At 42.6% G+C, this 20,551-nt stretch overlaps 2 protein-coding genes across 6 annotated transcripts; both read left to right on the forward strand.

Moving 5' to 3' along the window:
- LOC8083613 (uncharacterized ATP-dependent helicase C29A10.10c) lies at positions 1,533-11,862 on the forward strand. 3 transcript variants are annotated; one of them, XM_021449743.1, is made up of 9 exons: positions 1,533-1,872; positions 3,814-3,943; positions 4,133-5,677; positions 6,182-6,370; positions 6,455-6,550; positions 6,659-6,827; positions 8,705-8,831; positions 8,916-10,691; positions 10,792-11,787. In XM_021449743.1, exons 3-9 carry the CDS (start codon positions 4,252-4,254, stop codon positions 11,188-11,190), a joined length of 4,182 nt encoding a protein of 1,393 aa, XP_021305418.1. In that variant the 5' UTR covers positions 1,533-1,872; positions 3,814-3,943; positions 4,133-4,251; the 3' UTR covers positions 11,191-11,787. The 3 variants fall into 3 exon arrangements, with proteins under 3 accessions (XP_021305418.1, XP_021305414.1, XP_002464797.2); XM_021449739.1 differs by lacking the exon at positions 3,814-3,943 and having other exon boundaries at positions 10,792-11,862; XM_002464752.2 differs by lacking the exon at positions 3,814-3,943 and having other exon boundaries at positions 8,708-8,831.
- Positions 11,382-17,456, forward strand: LOC8083614 (probable ascorbate-specific transmembrane electron transporter 1). Of its 3 annotated transcripts, XM_021449752.1 has the most exons (9): positions 11,382-11,402; positions 11,938-12,056; positions 12,145-12,248; positions 12,507-12,592; positions 12,720-13,799; positions 13,905-13,953; positions 14,362-14,561; positions 16,926-17,176; positions 17,338-17,456. In XM_021449752.1, the coding sequence occupies exons 5-9, from the start codon at positions 13,635-13,637 to the stop codon at positions 17,399-17,401; spliced, it is 729 nt and encodes a 242-aa protein (XP_021305427.1). In that variant the 5' UTR covers positions 11,382-11,402; positions 11,938-12,056; positions 12,145-12,248; positions 12,507-12,592; positions 12,720-13,634; the 3' UTR covers positions 17,402-17,456. The 3 variants fall into 3 exon arrangements, with proteins under 3 accessions (XP_021305427.1, XP_021305438.1, XP_002464798.2); XM_021449763.1 differs by having other exon boundaries at positions 16,926-17,456; XM_002464753.2 differs by lacking the exons at positions 11,382-11,402; positions 11,938-12,056; positions 12,145-12,248 and having other exon boundaries at positions 12,256-12,592.

Consider the following 20,551-nt stretch of genomic DNA (forward strand, 5'->3'; position numbering starts at 1 on the left):
AAACATCAAGAATTATGAGTATGGAGGGAGTATTATACACCGAATGTAATACTCCCTCCGTCCCTAAATACTGCTATTTTTAGGAGAAAATTTTATCCACAAATACTGCTATTTCTACTAGCATACTCAGTCCACCAGCCCATTAAATTCTCCTCGGAACTTTCGTGGTCCACCAACCCATTTAATTTCTTCTAGGGAGTAGTACTTTGGCACATGGTAATTGTTTGAGTATGTTTAGTTGGCATTAAATGTAGCTCGTTGGAACCAGAGAACCATGGCTTAACGTGCATGATTAAATGGTGGAACCCACATTAATTGAGGGTAGAATGGTCTTTTGTTTGCCACACTAATCTGTCTGAAATCTGCTAGAAATAGCAGTATTTGAGGACGGAGGGAGTACTCCATATCACAAATTTATGGTATTATACATACATACATAAATGGTTCAAATTAAGTTACGTTTGGGAGAAGTAAGCAATGCCGTGGCACATCATCACCAATAATCAGCACAAGGAATTGAATAGTGTACCTTAAATAGCCGTGGCGCTGGAACCCGGCCGCGGATACATCCCCATCCATTCCACGAGCCATTCATCATTCATTAATTGGAGATTGGAGATGCTTCCTCAAACTACGACCCAGCCGGCCTGAAAGCAAAGCGCGCGAGAGAGAGAAAAAAAGGGAAGGCAGGGGCAGGGCAGCTGCAGCTGCAGTGCAGATTCTCCCTTGCATTCCATGCTCCCGTCCTAATCCTTCCCGTCCAATTAATCCGCCGCGCCGCTCCGCTCTCAATCCCACGTCACACCACCCAATCCCCCCCTTTTCCCTCCTTGTCCATGATATAATTTAATTATATTATGTATTATGCCAAGAAATGGGGCACGTACTACTCACCTACGGCCCTTGCCCTTTTCCCCGCCCTCCATGTCTTCTCTTTTTATTATTTCTTGGGTGGAAAAAATGATTTTATTTGGATTGCTGTTCAGTTGACGCGTGAGTGTGAATGAAAAGAGATGGTAACAATTGCAAAGGAGGAGATGTACGTATATATGTATACTACTACGGCATTGTTTACTTCCACCCAAAAATCTAATTTTTTTTTCAAAATTTTCCGTTACATCGAATCTTTAGACGCATACATAGAGTATTAAATATAGATAAAAATAAAAAATAATTGCATAATTTATTCAAAATGTACGAGACGAATTTTTAAACCTAGTTAGTCGGCCTATAGTATAGAGAAAGAAAACAAGGGAGGGGAACTGGAAATGAATTCCAACCTGGTGCGACCGCACCGAGATGCGGACACCACGCGCCCCCTGCCGGTTCGCACCGCTCCCACGCCTACGCGCGCACGGGGGGCTCGCCCGGATCCTCACAGACAGCTGGTTCCCACCGGCCTCTGGCCCCACGCGACAGCGGCCTAACCCGTCGTGGGTGGGATTCGCTTGGTGCGCGTAGCGCCGGGGCTGTAGCCACGGGCTGGAGCGCTATAAATAGAACCCCACCCCTGGCATCCTGCCCTCACACCCACCCTTCCTCCCTCCTCCTCCTCTCTCTCTCTCTCTTTCCCCAAGTCGTTCGTCACGCAGGGGACCGGGCGCTCGTGAGAGGCGAGGCGAGCAATCGAAAGCCGCAAGGAAGAAGAAGCCTAACCTCTCTCTCTTCCAAAACCAAACCGAAAAGGGAAAAAAAAGTATTGGAAGAGAAAAGGAAAAAAAAAAAGGAACACAAGCAGCGCGTCCACAGGGGAAGCCAAGGAACTGCTGCTGGGGGAGGAGGGCAAACAGGGGAACGAACCCTAGTCAACAGCCGCCGCCGCCGCCCTCGCCTGGCTGGATCTGGCCGCCGCCGCCGCCCGACGATCGCCTGGTACGGAGATCCTACTCCCCCCAATCAGGACCCATGCCATCATACCCTAGGACTGCTTGTGTCACGGAACGGACGGATTGGAACGGAACGGGATCCTAGCGCGTCGCGTCGCTTGCCCGCGGTGGGGGTGGGTGGGTGAGACGCGGCGCGGTTAGTTAAGATAAGAGGACGGGACTGATTTCCAATTTCATTTCAATTTCGTTTCTCGGGGACTGGTTGGGGATGCCGAATTCGCGCACTAGTGCGACGAGGAAACCTTTTTTATTTTTTTTCCGGGGTCATCCTGCGGAACCTGGAAGCCGGAATGGGGATCAAGGCTCTGCCCGGTTTACCAAATCTAGCAACTCTTAGGCGCGATCCTTACTCTATGCGAAGAATTTGGCGAGATTTATTTCATTTATATATTGCGGGGTCATAAATACGGCATCCCGGTAGATCGAAAGCAGAGGGGGACGTTAGTGGGCCTTGGTGTTATCTACAAGGGAAGGGAGTACAAGTTAAAGCCCCCTTTTCTTCTAGAGTGATGAAATGTGCTGCTGGGATGGTCCATGCGTTGTTCCTCTGCAGTTCAGTTAACTTTCGTGCTCAGATTAACTTAAACCTAGTTTCTTCTAATAATGCTTTGACCTAGGGGTTAACTGCTCTACAATGTTCCTGTTGCTATTAGCTATCCATTTATTCAGAGCACTAGCGGATTCTAATGCTTTGACCTAGGGTTAACTGCTCTACAATGTTCCTGTCGCTATTAGCTAGCAATTAATTCGGAGCACGAGCGGATTGTCGCAGATTTTCAGGATCCATCTTGCCATTTATTTATACATGCAGGGATGCATTGTTTCCTGTTTTAGTCTTATTAGGTCCTAAGTTAGATCAGCATTAAACTGTTGGTGCATTTGTTTTAGATTAGGAACAGGGGTTGTCCATGGAATTTGAATATTTACTTAAAAAAAATTAACGCTCCTAGTCATCATGTTAGGTTGCCTCAGTTGGCAAGTAGAAGGCCCATAGATTCATTATTCTGCTTGTTCTTAGGCGTCCTCTTTTTTTAGTTACATTCACAGTTGCGATGTAGTTGAAACTGTGTTAGAATTGGACTGATTCTAGGTACATTTGTCAAACATGTAATGTATAGCGTACATCCTGTATTGTTGGCTTGTCATTTTGAGTACATGTGTAAAATTGTAGGTTGAGATGTTATTTGTTGGCCATACATGTAGGGTATGACATGTTCTGTTTAATCCGGCTCTGTCTGGATGGCTCTGGATCATCTATGTTCCTGTTGAGTCAACACAAGGAGATTATCAGTTATTTGCATTAGTTAGCTCTCAATTAGCTTTGAGTGGTTGTACAGTTTGGTCAGGTTTTGCATTTAGAGATGCTGGAGTTCAGCTTATTCACTTTCTTGGCTTTTAATTTGGAGTATTAGCTATGTGTTTGTTTTGATAATTTGAAGAGATGTTTTATGTCGTTTTTTGGTAGCATATAGACTTGAATACCATGTAATACGTCATCATTTGGACCGTGTGCTTCGGGTGACAATCTAAGCAAGTAGTTGATGTTTTATTAATGTGTTAATACTTAATACTGCAGGATTAGGTGGAGTTGTCTTCCTTTCATTTTTATCTTTCTTTCCATAGCTTCTGTTTGTTTGGAAAAATCATTTTATTTAGAATGGACTTAGCCAGCTCTGATCCTGACACAATCTATTTTTGTGCTGTTGCTTTTGTATAGCTTATTAACTTCCTAAACCTTAACACATGCTTATCGCATTTGCTTTTGTCTGTATGGTGTTGCTTTGTGGTTTCCCTTGGAGAAATGATACCGCGTCTAGACTAGCTTATGCTCTTGCGTAGCCATCATAACTTTTACATATATGCAATATGCACAATCTTTTCTTCTTTCCTGGCATGTATATGTACTTATTTACTTTGTCTGTAAAAGGGTTGGCCTGGATGCTGAGATCCTGTATCACTATAATCCAAATTCTTGAGATGGGTAGGAAGTGGACAACAAGAGGAGGAAATGGCCTGGGTCAGAACATGAAAAGAATCCAGCGGAGAATGATATTCAGGTTGCACCACCTGATTGAAATTGTTCTTCCCTGCAGTACCAAGAAATGATCAGTCTGCTGTTTCTGTTCACTTCCTAGTTCATCCCTTGTTGGCTGACCACCTCACTAGCGGACCGAAGCATCCAAGCAACCTTTGAAGTTTCCTATTCTTGCTGTATTACTGACATAGTATGCATGTTTGTGTTGCAGATGCTTGTCCCAACAGAAAGGCAATAGTAACTTCCCTCCATTGGGTGCTCTTATATTCCAGGAAATCACTACTGGTTCCACTAGTTGAAAGTTTCAAGCTATATGCATCTACACATGACATGGGTTCTCGAGGAAGGATGTTATTTGACCTTAATGAACTCCCAACAGAAGCTGAAGAAGAATCTGCTGCTGTCGTACCAAAAGAATCTGCTGCTGTCGTACCACAAGAAGCCGCTGTTGTCGCGTCACAAGAAGCTGCTGTTGTCGTGTCACAACCTCAGAAATCCCTTCCTGTTCCGACGACGTATGGCCCAACATTGTTTCAGCCAGGGGAAGGATCACAGTCGCAGGGGATATTGAACAATAATGCCTTTAAGCATGCATCCATTGGTTCCGGCTTTCAGCCTTTTGTGAGGAACAACAAAGACTACAATAGAAAGGAGCCGATGAAGGTGGAAGATAATCAGAACTCTAGTATAGCATCACCGTCCATGGTGAACAATCAAATCACTGATAGTGCTGCTCCAAAGGCTGAGACTTGCAATCAGGTGTCACAATCCGTTGAAAGAGAAGAAGGAGAATGGTCTGATGCAGATGGCATTTCTGAAAATGCAGGGAGTAGCAACAAAGATGAGTTCACTGGTACTGCAAGCACTCATTTGAAGAAAGAATCCCAAGAGAGTGAGCCCCATCTTATTAAATCTGGTGATGTGACTAAAGATGATACGACTGCTGAATGTAGTGATGCTGAAATGGTTGATGTATCTAAAGATCTGGTTCATGGTTCCACAGGATCAGAGGACATGCAAAACTCTGAATGTAAAGGAAATCAGGCTGGTGATGATCTAGATCCTTGCAACAGGTCAAAGGATGTTAAAGGAGTGGAAGCCAATTATGCTTTGAGGTTTGCGAGCAACCCCGCAAAGAGACCCAAGTTAAATGAACACAAAGAGGCCATGCTAGGCAAAAAACGAGCTAGGCAAACTGTCTTCATCAATGTGGAGGATGCGAAACAAGCTGGAACAATGAAGACATCAACACCCAGGAGGCAGTCATCCTTTCCAGCACCGATTGTTACACGTACTGTGAAGGAAGCTTCTCGGGGTGCTGGTGAAAAGGCTGCAGAAAAACAAAATCAGCAAGCATTCAGGGATCAGAGACAACCTGAAATGATGGGATCAGAACGAAGCAATTCTGCAGATCCTAGTGACCAACACACTGAATCCAATGGTGATGCTGAGTTGGGTACCCAGGGCCGGTCAAAGAAAATGAATACAGAAGAGCCAGCCTCAGATGGTTATCAGCAGCCTGTGCAAAGACAAGCTTCATTGAAGCAATCCATGGACTTGAAGCAAACAAAGAGTCGACCATTCTCTTCCCAAAGAACAGTTCTAACAGGACAAAACAATGCTGATCAGAAGCCAGCCAGCAAAAGGTCTACTATTTCCAAAAAGCAAACTTTTGTAAACAATGTACAGTATCAGGACTCATCTGTTGAGCGACTTATAAGGGAGGTGACAAATGACAAGTTCTGGCACAATCCAGGTTGCTTCTTGTTGTCATTGTTTGATTTGGTTATATATATACGATTGCACCTTCTGGAAAATTTAGAACTTTTCTTTGTGAAATATACATTTTATTACATGCATGCAAGTTTTGTGGAATTTGCTTAGGTCCTGCCTTTTAACAATTACTGCCCCATGTTTTAGTGTCCTCATTAACAGTTTAACACAAGTTGGACCATGACTTGACACAGGGAGATTGTTCCCCTGTTCATCCATTTTAAAATGATATATTAAAAATGTGGCAGTACTGAAGATTGTTTACATTTGGTCAAAGTAGAGTTGCATGTGTTTCACTGTTCATGTTACAATGCAGGCATTGCCTATTGGGATATCCAGTGATATTTTGGTCAATGTATTCCTCACTAATGATCGCACTTTTGATGTTATCTTGTTCCGTTCCAGAAAATGTAAATCACTCTTGTGTTTGCATGTGCACCTTTGTTGTTGTAATTTGGCATTTGACATATATTTCTTATCTAAACAGAGGAGGCTGAACTTGAGTGTGTTCCTGGAAGCTTTGAATCTGCTGAGGAGTACATTAGAGTTTTTGAGCCTTTGCTTTTTGAGGAATGCAGAGCTCAGCTTTATAGTTCATACGAAGAGAGTCTTGAGGCTGTGGGAAGAGATGCACATGTAGCGGTGCGAGTAAAAACTGTGGAAAGACGTGAAAGAGGTATGTGGGATTGGTTTGTTGCGCTTTTAGAACAGATATTTGAATATCCAATCACAGCAGTCACCTGACTATTAATGCATCCAGGATGGTATGATGTTGTTGTTCTACCGATGCATGAATATAAATGGAATTTCAAAGAAGGTGATGTCGCTATTCTGTCATTTCCACGGCCTGGTTCAGGTATATTTTACCGATTTTTTTTTTGTTTTTTATTTGCAACAATTATTGTGTTAGTATGTAGCTCTCTAGAATGTTTTTCTTATTTAGCTATTGTGTTGATATTTTCAGCCGCTCAATCAGGCCGATCTAGTAGGAGGGCTATGGGTTCAAATGAGGATGCTGAATCAGAATGTGGACGGCTTGTCGGTACTGTTAGGCGTCATATGCCTATTGATACACGTGAACCTATTGGAGCTATTATCCATTTTTATCTTGGTGATTTATTTGATTCTAACAGGTATGCCAAATTTTGTAATATCTGATTGTTCTTGTAGTTGTCAATTGTCATATCTTTCAAGTTCCATTTTCGCAACCACGTTTATCATGGCCAAAACTTCCCAAAGCATCTGAACCTATGTTTGTTTAGCTATTGTATATCTTTGGAAAGATCTTATGACTGGTTTGTTTATGTTTCTGTCACTGAAGTTGTTTTATGAGAGAGAATTATAAATCATATAATGTGTTTTTGGGTACTTGTACATTGAATTGTGCACACTCCACAAAACAATACTATTTAAGATGGATTTCTCTCTAGCTCAGCTTATGATAGGTAATCTTATTTTGTTTAACTATGCCTAAGGAAGTAGGGATATCTGTTATATAGACTTTCCTATAGAATGCACTAGAAAACATATATAGGGTTATACTTGTTGGAAACTGTAGTTTCGTGTCTCTGGGTAAATAAAATAAGTAACTCTTCTCTAACATAACCTTTGTACTGTGTGTTTTTGTTCATGTTCTTGGTACACACAATTCTGTTGAATGGTTGAGATTGAACCCACTGTTCTGCATTTTACTGCAGTTTTCTTGACTCTATTTTCTTGAGCACAATAGGTCAAGGCTTGTTCATATATGTGTAGTCAGGGCCATGAAGCAGCAGCACAGCGAAGCGGGTAGCCACATAGAGTACTGATGTTTTCTTGTGTAGTTTTCTTGTAAGATATGGTTAGAGCATCTCCAACAGATTATTTATATCCATCCCCGATACTAAAAATATGCAATATAAGGTATTTTATTGCTCCAACAGATTATTCATCCTATCCCTATAATACAGATCCACTCCTCTCCACTATCCACATTAAAGGTATTGGTAATCTGTTGGGAGAGAAGAAGAAAAAGGTACACTACTATTAATAGGAGATCACATATATAGACTTTTAGGAGACGTGGGATACATAATCTGTTGGAGATGCTCTTAGTATCATAATTAAGCAAGCCATAGGCTTATGTGCATTGCTGGATTGCTGCCGCTCTTAATATGCCTTTTGGGGGCTTTTGTATCATCTTGTTTTCTCACTACCACACAAGTGATGGTGCTTCTCAGCTATAGAATTTGAATGCTTGTGCTCTTAATGTCATGTCCAATGTTTTGCTTCTCTGCTTATTGATCCCATCGCCACAGTATTGAAGACAGAATAATTCTGTCATTAGTCAGAAAAACGAAAGGCGCATGCCATACTTTGAGGCTCATTTGTCCTCTGGTGTTCAAGATAATTTGTGAACGATTGCTATAATCAAAGTTTTATAAGAGAATTTGATAAGGAAACTACAGTAGGAGTGTAATGTGTGATTTAAAAGGTTGCAATGTGCTGTAGATGTAAAATGTTTCTAGTGTATCAAAGTTCAAATGTTTATCTTCTTAGTCGACAGTCCTTTGTTGACTACAAACAGGATACTATAGGGCCCAAATTCAACTTGAGAACAGGGCCTCCATTGAGGCCGCTACCACCTTGTAGGCTGCGCCTCACTTGACCATAACAGCCTATTTGGATGAATTGAGCTAAAACTGATTTATGAACTGACAAGTCTATTATAGCTTTTTGGGTAGTGCTTCCCCATTTAATCCTAGGAGCCTGTTAGCTGATTAACAAAACCCCTTTAGGCCTTGTTTTGATGCACATGTATCCACCTCAATCCAGATTGAGGTGGATACATGTGCATCCAAACAAGCCCTTATGAAGTTCTATCTTCTATGTGCTTGATTGCTAACTATGAAACAACTTCAAATTGCTTTGCTATAGTTGTTTCATTTCGGAACAATATTCATAACTTGTTCTCCATCACTTGTGTATTTGTTTGCTAAGTTGTCTTGCTCTTCTTGTGTTTTATCCATAGCAGTGAGGCTAATGTTCTGAGGAAACTCCAACCTCGGAGTACATGGTATCTAACAGGACTCGGTTCTCTTGCAACAACGCAAAGAGAATATGTTGCTTTGCACGCGTTCCGCCGTCTTAGTGGGCAGGTAATGCTATATTACACCTAACCATTATCTTCCTTTATTACTAACTTATATATCAGTCGTTTTTGACAAAAATTTTTCCTTCAGATGCAAAATGCAATACTTAAACCAAGTCCAGAGCATTTCCCAAAGTATCAAGAGCAACCACCTGCCATGCCAGACTGTTTCACCCCAAATTTTGCTGATCATCTACATCGTAGTTTCAATGGTCCTCAATTGTCGGCAATTCATTGGGCTGCAACACATACAGCTGCTGGCACAAGCAATGGTGTTGTAAAGAAACAAGAACCATGGCCTTTTACGCTGGTACAAGGTCCTCCGGGGACAGGGAAAACTCATACTGTGTGGGGGATGCTAAATGTTATCCATCTTGTTCAGTATCAACATTACTATGCTGCTTTGCTCAAGAAACTTGCTCCTGAAAGTTACAAGCAAGTAAGTGGTAGTACTAGTACCAGTTCGGAGACTTTTGCGGCAGGGTCAATTGATGAACTATTGCAGAGCATGGATCAGAATCTATTTCGCACTCTTCCCAAGCTTTGCCCTAAGCCTCGGATGCTTGTATGTGCCCCATCAAATGCTGCAACAGATGAGCTTCTTGCTCGTGTTCTTGACCGTGGTTTTATAGATGGTGAAATGAAGGTATACCGCCCTGATGTTGCTCGTGTTGGAGTTGATTCACAGTCTCGTGCTGCACAAGCCGTTTCAGTTGAAAGAAGGACAGATCAGCTTTTAATGAAGGGCCGTGATGAAGTAATTGGGTGGCTACATCAGCTGAAAGGCCGTGAGCAGCAGCTATCACAGGAGATTGCCTATTTTCAAAGGGAACTCAATATGGTTGCAGCGGCTGGTAGATCCCAGGGTTCAGTAGGGGTAGATCCTGATGTTCTTGCTCAAAGGGATCGTAACCGTGATATTCTGCTACAGAAACTTGCTGCATCAGTTGAAAGCAGGGATAAAGTATTGGTGGAGATGTCACGGCTGCTGATATTAGAAAGCAGGTTCCGTCCTGGCAGTAACTTCAATATGGAAGATGCTAGGGCAAGTCTTGAAGCCAGTTTTGCCAATGAAGCTGAGATTGTTTTTACAACTGTGTCAAGTAGTGGGCGTAAGTTATTTTCTCGCCTGACTCATGGCTTTGATATGGTTGTCATTGATGAGGCTGCTCAGGCTAGTGAAGTAGGAGTCCTCCCTCCACTGGCTCTTGGTGCAGCTAGATGTGTCCTGGTTGGTGATCCACAGCAGCTCCCTGCTACTGTTATTAGCAAAGCAGCTGGAACTTTGCTTTACAGTAGGAGTCTTTTCGAGAGGTTTCAGCAGGCTGGTTGTCCTACCATTTTGTTGTCAGTGCAATACAGGATGCATCCCCAGATCCGAGAATTTCCATCGAAATACTTCTATCAAGGTCGCCTTACAGATAGTGAGAGTGTTGTTCAATTACCTGATGAAGCATATTACAGAGATGCACTTATGGCACCTTATATCTTTTATGACATGTCACATGGCCGTGAGTCTCATAGGGGTGGGTCATCTTCATATCAGAATATTCATGAAGCGCAGTTTGCATTGCGTTTGTATGAGCACCTTCAGAAGTTCCTGAAAGCAAATGGTGCCAAGAAGGTTTCTGTTGGTATAATCACACCATATAAGTTGCAGTTGAAATGCCTTCAGCGGGAATTTAAGGATGTTATGAATACTGAGGAAGGGAAGGATATCTACATAAATACAGTTGATGCTTTTCAAGGCCAGGAGCGTGACGTCATTATTATGTCATGTGTCCGTGCTTCAAACCATGGTGTGGGTTTTGTTGCTGATATACGCCGTATGAATGTAGCTCTAACTCGAGCTAGGAGAGCTCTATGGGTATGTCTCCTCTACAATATGCATTAAGTGCGTTCTAATGTTGTTCTTCAATGATCTTTTTGATTTACCCCATGTTACTTATAGTCTTATTGCTTTTCAGGTTGTTGGTAATGCTAATGCTCTCATGCAGTCTGAGGACTGGGCATCACTAATAGCGGATGCGAAGGCCAGGAAATGTTTTATGGACCTGGATAGCATTCCCAAGGATTTCCTACCCATGAAGGTTCCATCTAATACTCCAGGTAGGAATTCTTCCAACAACATCCGGAACATGAGAACTGGTGGTGGACCTAGACCAAGACACTTGGACATGTTCTCAGAACCGAGAGCTGGTATGAACATGAGGCCTGATGAAGATGAGCGTCTGAATTCTGTTCCAAGAAATGGTAGTTACAGGAATTTGGATGATTTTGGCCGACCTGGTGATCGCCCCAGGGATAATCTGCAGTTTGGAGTTCCCAGGAGGCCAAATTCTTCTAATGGTAGGAGAGAAGTTTAAGGAGTGTGTTGCTATCTACAACTCTGGTACAGCATGGAACAATGATGAAGAGCTCTGGGACAGTCCAGATTCAGCAAGGTGCAGATGCATGTTCAGAAGATCAGTTAGATTCCTTGCACCATGTGGTGTGGTGGTCACAAGAAAGCATTGATATCAGCAGAGGATGTGTGAATCTACCATGATGTCAGTCAGTGGATCGAGATGCTTTCATGGTGGGTGATTAAAGGCTCCTGATGTCAGGTTGAAGAAAGGCTGCTAGCCTTCAGTGTTATGGAGTTCTTAGGAATTTCTTTCTTAGAACAAGGCTGTCTGCTGTGTTTTGACATTGTGGTCCTTGCTTTAGCCAGCTCCATCTTTCCGTAGATATATACATGCATGGGCATTTCCATTTTGAAACATGCCAGGAGAAAGCTCACTGGCTCTAGAGCAGGGTAGGTATCAAGCATTGTTGCCTGATTGCTGCTGCGATCGTTGCATGCTTGATATGTCTGGTAGGATCAGTATGCTAACATAGGCAGGGCTTCTGTACCATATGACATAAGTTCCTTCTGTATACAGGGTCAGATCTAGAGAAAAAAAAGTTCATTATTTCATTCAGCTCATGTTGTTCCCCTTTGTTCTTGTTAACATGTTCTGTGCATATTGTTGAAGGATGTTACCATGTTTGTAGTAGTGATTTTCCTGATTATCAGTGGCATGATTGTCTGCTTGTATGTTGATCTATGGATTAGTTTTGGCACTTTGCAGGGATAACATGTTGTACTGCTGATGTCTGTGTCAGTCATGTATTTAGTTGACCTGTCAGTGTTTCTGCAAACCATTTGCTTTTTCTGATACTAGCATGTCAAAGCTAACAGATACTTTAGGTTAGTGATACAGTTATTCTAATAATTAAGCATATTTCCTGGGATGCATATATATTAGAGAACTGAACGGGAGGACGTGATGTTTCAGGATTACAGGCACCCAGAAATCTGAACTGCCCCTTCGAAATCATCTCTACTTTGTTGCTCGCGGGTTTCTCGGATGTCCTCTCAGTGTCACTCCCATAGTCCCAGGTAGCTGCATTTGTTTGCCCTACCATGGTGCACATATTTTTGTTTCTTCAGTATCGATTCATCTAGTGGTTTCTTGATGTTCTTTTTAAGTGGCGACTTAATTCTGAATTTCTTGTGTACATGCTGCGATAAGTAGCATGTAGACTGCAATATTGGTTGTTAGAGAAGCGGTTGACTGTTGTATTGCAAATATTGTTTTTGGGATATCTTTTATTTTGTAAGTTAAATTTAGGGTGGTCATTATATCTGATGCCACAGGCCAGTTGAAGTTCTGAAATTTAGTTTTTCTCCTTGGATTCTGGTGGCACTCTCCATTCTGATTATCTTTTGAGAAGAGATCCCAGGTAGCAGCACTTTGGTTTTTATTTCTGTTTTCTTCTTTGATTGTCTTGCTAATGTTGTTTTCGTCCGTCCTTTATTGTCTTGCTAATCTTTGATAAACTCTGGTGTTGTGCTTGATTGTATGTGCAGGGCCCGTGATGTCATAGTGGTAACGGATGCAGTTTTGGCAGCTGTGTGAGTTGTGATCTGGAATGCATGGTAGCCTACATGATAGAACTCTACCGGACTAAAACAGGGGAGGAAAGAATATGGGAGTACAGATAGATGATATGGCAGTTATTATGTGTTGAATTTACACGTTAAGGCGTATGTATATGAATGATTTTTGGGAGCTAATGGATTGTTTGGAGAAGCATAGCTTGCATCTTAGCACGACTTGCTTTTGTACCGGAGACAAGCAGCAACAGGTCCAGCTACTAGGGGAAGGTAGTACTTTGTTCATTTACTTTGTTTGGAGAAAACTTAGTTTGCGCAGAGCTGATATAGAATCAGCTGATGTTCCAAATGGGGACAAACTAGGGTTGTTGCCAATTCGTGGACCAGCTACTAGTCGGAGGGATAACATGCTTTGTTGTTAGCTTGTTACTTGTCCGTTTGTGCACATCCATTTCCATTGGACGGCAAACGTTTTTGACTCGGCCTGATTGTTCATCAATCTATTTTTCAGTCTCTTTTATTTAATTTAATGCTCCGATGATGAAGAGTCTCTCTGAGCTATTCTTCCTCTGCCGTCCGAACATGTCCACGACAATTGTCCCCATTAGATGGACCCAAAGCACAAGGAGACGTACCACAACGCTCCAAAGGCCAAACCAGAGTTTTCCTCCGGTTTATTATTTACACATCCTCCTGTCCTTGGACTTGTCTTCCACCGGAGCCTCGTTTACATGAACCGGCCTTGGATCCGTCACCAGGACACGGCCTTTTAACCATCCACCTGTTTGTCAACCCCCGTACCATACATATATGCCATCACGCAGCCGGCCGTGGTGGTGGTAGCCGTCGGGCAGCCGGCGGCGAGGAGGAGGGCAACGACGCGCCATAATGCCTGTGAAGAGCAGCGCCAGCTTCCGCATGACGGCGCTGCCTATGCTGCTGACGGCGCAGCTGCTGGCGGCTGCCGTGCTCGCGCTCACGCTCGTCTGGGTGCTGCACTTTCGTGGAGGCGTCTCATGGAAGCCCACATCCAAATCTCTCCTCGTCTATACGGTAATAATAATATTAATCCATCCATGCATCGCACGGTATACATATATATTTTTTTTCATTTTTGAACAGTTGGAGTAATAACAACATGCGCACCATTTTTGTCAGGCACACCCTCTGTTCATGGTGATTGGCTTTATCATCTGCACCGGAGAAGGTAAACCAACAAATTAAACGCACGTCTTTGCTGCCTGCGAAACCAAAGTGATGCAAGGAAATAGTAACGTCTTTTCTGTTTTTTTCCCTTGAATTTCTGTGATGATTTTGATGACTTAGAAATTATCTATGTAAAATTCTAAATTGAATGAGTGTTTTTAAGAAATCAGTGCCAGAGCCAGCACGGACACGCTGGGCTAACGTGCCGGCGTAGCACGCTAGGCACGGCTCAGACTCCTTAGGGCCGTGCCTGGGCCAACATTGCGGCAGGGTGACACGACATGCTTTATATACCGTGCCTGTTACCAAGGCGTATTATGCTCAGCTGGGCTAGGGTTGTGTAGTGCCGTGCCAGCACGTTTGGGAAACTTTAGTGACTGATGCTCTCATGTATTATTTGTGGACACAGCGGTGATGGCGTACAGGATCGTGCTGGGCCCGAGGGCAGCCAAGAAGGCGGTGCACCTGCTGCTACACCTCGTAGCCCTCGCCTTCGCCGCCGTCGGCCTGTATGCCGCCGTCAAGTTTCACCATGACAACGGCCTCCCTGACATCCGCTCCCTGCATTCTTGGCTTGGGATTGCCACCATAGCGCTCTATGCTCTTCAGGTAAAGTCAAGTATAACCAAAAGGAAAAAGTCTACTTTAGGTCCCTCAACTTTCGTGAAAGTCTAATTTTCATCCCTGAACTCTAAAACCGGACAAAATACATCCCTCAACTTTTAAAACCATGCACATTACATCCTTGACCTGGTTTTGAAAGCGGTTTTACCTTTTTTTTTTTATTTATTTTGGCTGATTTTTTTGAAAAATCACAGTAAATCACATAAAAATCATAAAATAGAAAACTCAATTTTGTTAGACTTTAGATCAGTAGATCTACACATTGAATATATAATATAGTATGTTCTAGTACAAATTTTTTTGATGTATCTTTAGATCTATGTTTTTCTCTAATTAATTAGATTAATTATAGCTACATTTTCTATGGTCTAATCGTGATGAAATTTATATGGTGAGCTAATTATTCTATGTTTGAGTTATAGTAAAAATTTTATACTCATTGAATCACGTATTACTTAGTTATAGATTTATTTAGGTTTATGCTTGTTAAATTATAATAAATCTATAACTAAGTTATACATGATCTAATGAGTATGAAATTTTTACCATAGTTTAAATATATAATAATTAGTCTAACATAAAAAATTCACCACAATTGCACCATACAAACTATAGCTATGAATTATTCTAATTAATTATAGAAAAACACAGATCTAAAGCTACAATAAAAAATTTGTACTAAAGCATACTATATTATATGTTCACTATGTAGATCTACTTATCTGAAGTTCAACAAAGTTAGAATTACTATTTTATGAATTTTATGTGATTTACTATAATTTTACAAATATTTAGCCAGAATAAATAAAAATGAAAAAGACAAAACTGCCTTCAAAACCGCTCATAACCATGTCAGGGACATAATATGCATGGTTTCAAAAACTGAGGGATGTATTTTATCCGGTTTTGAAGTTCAGGGATGAAAAACAGACTTTTGCAAAAGTTGAGTGACCTAAAGTGGACTTCTTCCTAACCAAAAGGATGGCTCTACTTTATTTCTTTGCTGTGAGCCCAATTTGTAGCCCACGTACGTATAGGCTGCAATCACAAGTTACTCATTCTGGCCTCACCATGGCCCATGACCCTGTTATGCATGGGCCTCATCCCACCCCTGTCCCTCTTTCCTTCTTCTCTCTCAAAAAGAAGGAAAAGTCCTCTACATTATGCACGAGATCAGATTTTCCTCCATTTATAAAATTAAAACCATCCGTTTGCCTTCTTTAATGTTTTTTAAAACATTTTGTTTTCGGTTTCAATGATGTTTTAATCTATTGGACGCCACATCAGACACGAGGGAGGTACGCACTTGAACATAGACCATGATTTTAGGAAAATTGTGAAAATGGTTTCATATTTTCCTAAGATAAAACAACTTTTTTTATGAATTTTGTAAAGTTTAAATGAGAAGTTAGAATTTTTAATTGTATAGCTTCTCCAATTTTTTTGGATAAGTGTCTAGAAAAATATTTGTATAATAACTTTCTTTTTTTTTTTGAAAGGAAGGGTGAATTATATTAAAACTCAACACAATATACCCCCAATTTTGTATAGGAAAAAAATTTGAAATGTCTTCCATAGTGATTTTTCTCGGCGCAAACGACGAAAACCTTGTTGAAGACTAAACCCAAAGTGCAGTCCTTATATCAGATTCAATGATCAACTCCGAAATATTAGATATGCATGCAAGATCCAACATTCTTGAACCAGTCCAAAACACATCTAAATCAATAGAGAAATATCGAAGGTACACTCATAGGATGTAGGCTCATCACCTTCAGCCCTTGATTACGTTCTGCGACAACTGACGATGAGACATATGCCAGGAGCACCCCTTTATAGATGAAGAAAGAAAATTGGACTTCACACAGAGTCATGGAGTTAAAAAAGGACTTCTTCCCTCAAAGAAAAGCTATCCATAGCCTACAAAGCTGTAAGGAGAAACAATCAACTTTTTTCCGTAAAGGAAAATAATATATAATCGACTTGAATCGCCTTGGCACATTGTTGGTGGAGGATTGATGGTAGCACTAGCGCGCCATGGTCTCTTTTCTTTTCTTTTTTTAAAAAAATTAAGAGATGTCCCTCTTGAGAGTTTCTGTGGGCCAAGTTTGGGCCGCGTGTCTGGGCTGATCATCATCCACATGGCCTTTAGGCACAGCCCAGCAAACATATGTAGTTCATTTGGATACTTTTGTTTTCTCCAAAATTTCATGAAAATTCTGTACTTCCTGTGCACACCAGACCAGTGCACTACAGCCAACAAAACATGACACACGAAGCAAGCACACAACAACAAACCAACCATAACTTCCCTGTAGCACTTGCTCATTTTATTGTTTGATTTCGCAGTGGCTGGTGGCATTCGTGTACTTTGTCTTCCCGGGGGCCGTGATGACGATGAGGGCGGACTACGCCCCATGGCACATCTTCTTCGGCCTCGCCATCTTCCTCATGGCCGTTTGCACTGCCGAGACCGGCCTGGCCAAGTTCGTCTCCGGCTCCATCGCTTACCCGAGCGAAGTGTTTCTCATCAACTTCACCGGGATCGCCATCCTCATGTTTGGCCTTGTTGTCATCTTGGCTGTCATCCTTCCGTCAAGGTACTAGCTAGCAAGTGATGATTCATGTTGTTTGATTAGGCGCGTGTTGACATGATTTTGATATATTGTTTCATTTACAAAGCTGCTGCTGTTGCTGCTGCTAGCCGTATAAGTTTGATATGATACTAGTAATGCCATCTAATTGTCGTTTTACCTTTTAGGCCCCTATGCAACGGGGATCCTTCTTCATGTCCTGCACAAATTGATCAATTTTTTACTTTGTGAACCTAGGCAAATGTTTGTGCATTGTTATATGAAAGAAAAAACGAGTCAATTGTTTTTGTGTGCGTGCCACTAAAAAGTTTAGATTGCTCTATTAGCGAATAGATCTCCCTTTCTGTTTTCGCATCTTCAAGGGTTAAAACCTGGCCATAGCGCAAAAGCAGAGGAGCGTTGTCGAAATGAATGAGCACGCCGCCAACCGAATAGTTGCCAAACTGAACGTTTGGGACGACACCAGAGCAGAAGTTTTTCCTAGCTATCGGCGGTTTTGTCTACCATTTGGACTTTAGCAGATTCCTGTCGGTTATTCAAAACCGTTAGGATTGGGCACGAATATTCCTGTCAATTCTTTTAAACCCAGGCATTGTTTAGTTCAAAAACAATTTGTAAAATAGGTACTGCAACACTTTATTTGTATTTGACAAATATTGTCCAATCATAAACTAATTAGGCTCAAAAGAATCATCTCACAAATTACAGATAAACTATATAATTAGTTATTTCTTTTATCTATATTTAATGCTTCATGCATATGTCGTAAAATTTGATATGACGAAAAATCTGAAAAATTTTGTAATATTTTTTAGAACTAAATAAGGCCCTGTTTAGTTACTCACCCAAGAAATTTTCATCCATCCCATCGAATCTTTGGACACATGCATGGAACATCAAATGTAGATAAAAAATAAACTAATTACACAGTTTGGTTGAAAATCGCGAGATGAATCTTTTTAAGCCTAGTTACTATATGATTAGCCTTAAGTGTTAACCCACATGTGCTAATGATAGATTAATTATGCTTAATAGATTTGTCTTACAGTTTCCTGACAAACTTATTTTTTTATTAGTTTTTAAAAACCTTTCCCGACATCCTTTCGACACATCCGATGTGACCCAAAAAATTTTCATCCTGGATCTAAACAGAGTCTAAGGCCACATGAACCATAGAAAACCGTTCGGAATACATCCGACTCCTGACAACGAGGCCAAACTACGAATCGTTCGGCGCGCGGCTCACGTGGAAAAGTATGGACGCCTGCACCGTGGTCCCACATCCTGAGATATAAAATCACCAAACCCTATCTTCGCACTTGTCCTCGTTCTATTCTCCTCCGCCTGTCACCACCGCCACAGCCTCTAAGGCCTTTTTTAGTTCACCCTAACATCCAAAAACTTTTTAAAATTCTCCGTCACATCAAATCTTATGACATATACATGAAGCACTAAATATATACGAAAATAAAAACTAATTATACAATTTACCTGTAAATCACAAGATGAATCTTTTAAATCTAATTACTTTATAATTAGACAATATTTATTAAATAAAAATAAAAGTATTACGGTCTCGAAAATAAGGCCTAAACGCCCGCGCCGCAACTGTCCCGAAGGGGGCAAAGCATGCATTAATGAGTAAGTGGATAAGCTCATCTGTCAAATTTTTGAGGGCCACAATATTGAGCATCTACTGAGAATATTCCCTATTGTGGATATCTAGGTTCTGCTTGTGGGTGTTGGGAAAATGCGCACTGCACTTTTCAGCACATGGTGCACTGAGAGCCTCCTCACACGTTGCAGTGAAAGACTCAGTCAACAGTAAACAATGAGCTGAACAGTAGGTGGAAACAGTAAAATGCTATCTCTTCTTAATAGTGGCTTCACTCCCTTTATATAGGGCTCGGAAACCGACCTAAGGTGATTAAAAAAATGCCCTGTGACGGTGGAGGAATATCCCGGCATATTCCTATGTTACAGTCTACTGACCCTAAGCCACTTATGTAATTTCACACTACGAGCTCCTCGCGCGCTCCTCGCCTAGGGCTTCAGCTTGTTGAAGGCTTGAATCCTTCGCCTGGCCGCTGAACCTTCGACGCTTCTACGCCGAAGGTTCTTCGGCTCGGCCACGCCGGAGGTTCCCTGGCGCAGGCGCTCCGAAGGCTCGCCGGCCCTGCTGCGTCCTCCGGTATTCCTTCGGCCATCCTTCGTCGCGGGAGGATTCGAAGGTTCATTCCTTCTCCGCTCACGACCTCCGCCCTTATCTTGGTTCCTGCATTTGCTCAGTACCACAAGAGATGCATTAGCATTAATGGCAATTGTAACCGACTAGGATTAGTTTCCACATCTGTAACCCTGCCCTCCGGACTGGGGCAAGGGATCCCCCTAGGACACATTATTCTCTCGACACAAATCAATACAATCAGACGCAGGACGTAGGTATTACGCCAACTCGGCGGCCGAACCTAGATAAAAAGCTTGCCTGTGTCTTGCGTCACCATCGAGTTCGTAGTTTGCGCACCGTCTACCGATAAACTACTACCGTGGGTATACCCCAAGGTAGACTGCCGACCAGCTTTCGTCGACAGTGGCGCGCCAGGTAGGGGGTGTGCGTACAACTTCTCCGACGAACAAGATGGTCACAATTCCAGCTTCCGCGGCCGTGCCTGAAGGCCTCACGTTCACCGTCGGCCAGATCACGTGGACGACGCGCGGCGGTGGTCTCACGACCACGGTTTCGGAAGGAACCCAGATCCAATCTGGGATGACGTCAGCTCCGACCACTCGGATGACGGCATCGAGCGCCCGACCACCGCTCCCGCTCTACAAGGGGAAGAAGATCGACTGCTCGGACCTTCTCCAGGCACTTGATCGCGCTGATTCCAAGCTACTCGAAGCTTCTCAACTGATAGATAGGATCTCGCGCCAGCCTAACCAAGCCGCTCTAGCGGATTCTTTCAACTCCCACCGGCCAACTTGTGTCGTTACACACGAACGGCTGGGGACGTCTCTGACGATAACCTCAACTCCCTCAGGACGATCCGTCAAGATCGAGGCCAACTCGGAGGAAGATTATCCTTGCGGTCTGAACAACTCGGCCTCTCTCTACTCGAGACACATCCGATCCCTCTTTAACAATGCTGGTTGGTTGCCAAAGGGGAGCGGTCGACCAGCTCGTCATTACGTCAACATGGTGACGATCCAAGAGCTACGGGACGGCCAGGCTTCCAGCACAAATTCGAGCACTGGTTCCGTCCCCACTGAAGTCATAAATTCCGAGGACGAGGACTACGACTTGGATTTGCCGTCACATCCTCCGGGCTTCCCTCGTTTCCCGGTCTTCCCACCCCGGCGAGGAGACATCGTTTTCAACGTCAG

The sequence above is a fragment of the Sorghum bicolor genome, chromosome 1 (genome assembly GCF_000003195.3).
Source record: "Sorghum bicolor cultivar BTx623 chromosome 1, Sorghum_bicolor_NCBIv3, whole genome shotgun sequence".
In the NCBI taxonomy this organism is placed as follows: Eukaryota; Viridiplantae; Streptophyta; class Magnoliopsida; order Poales; family Poaceae; genus Sorghum; species Sorghum bicolor.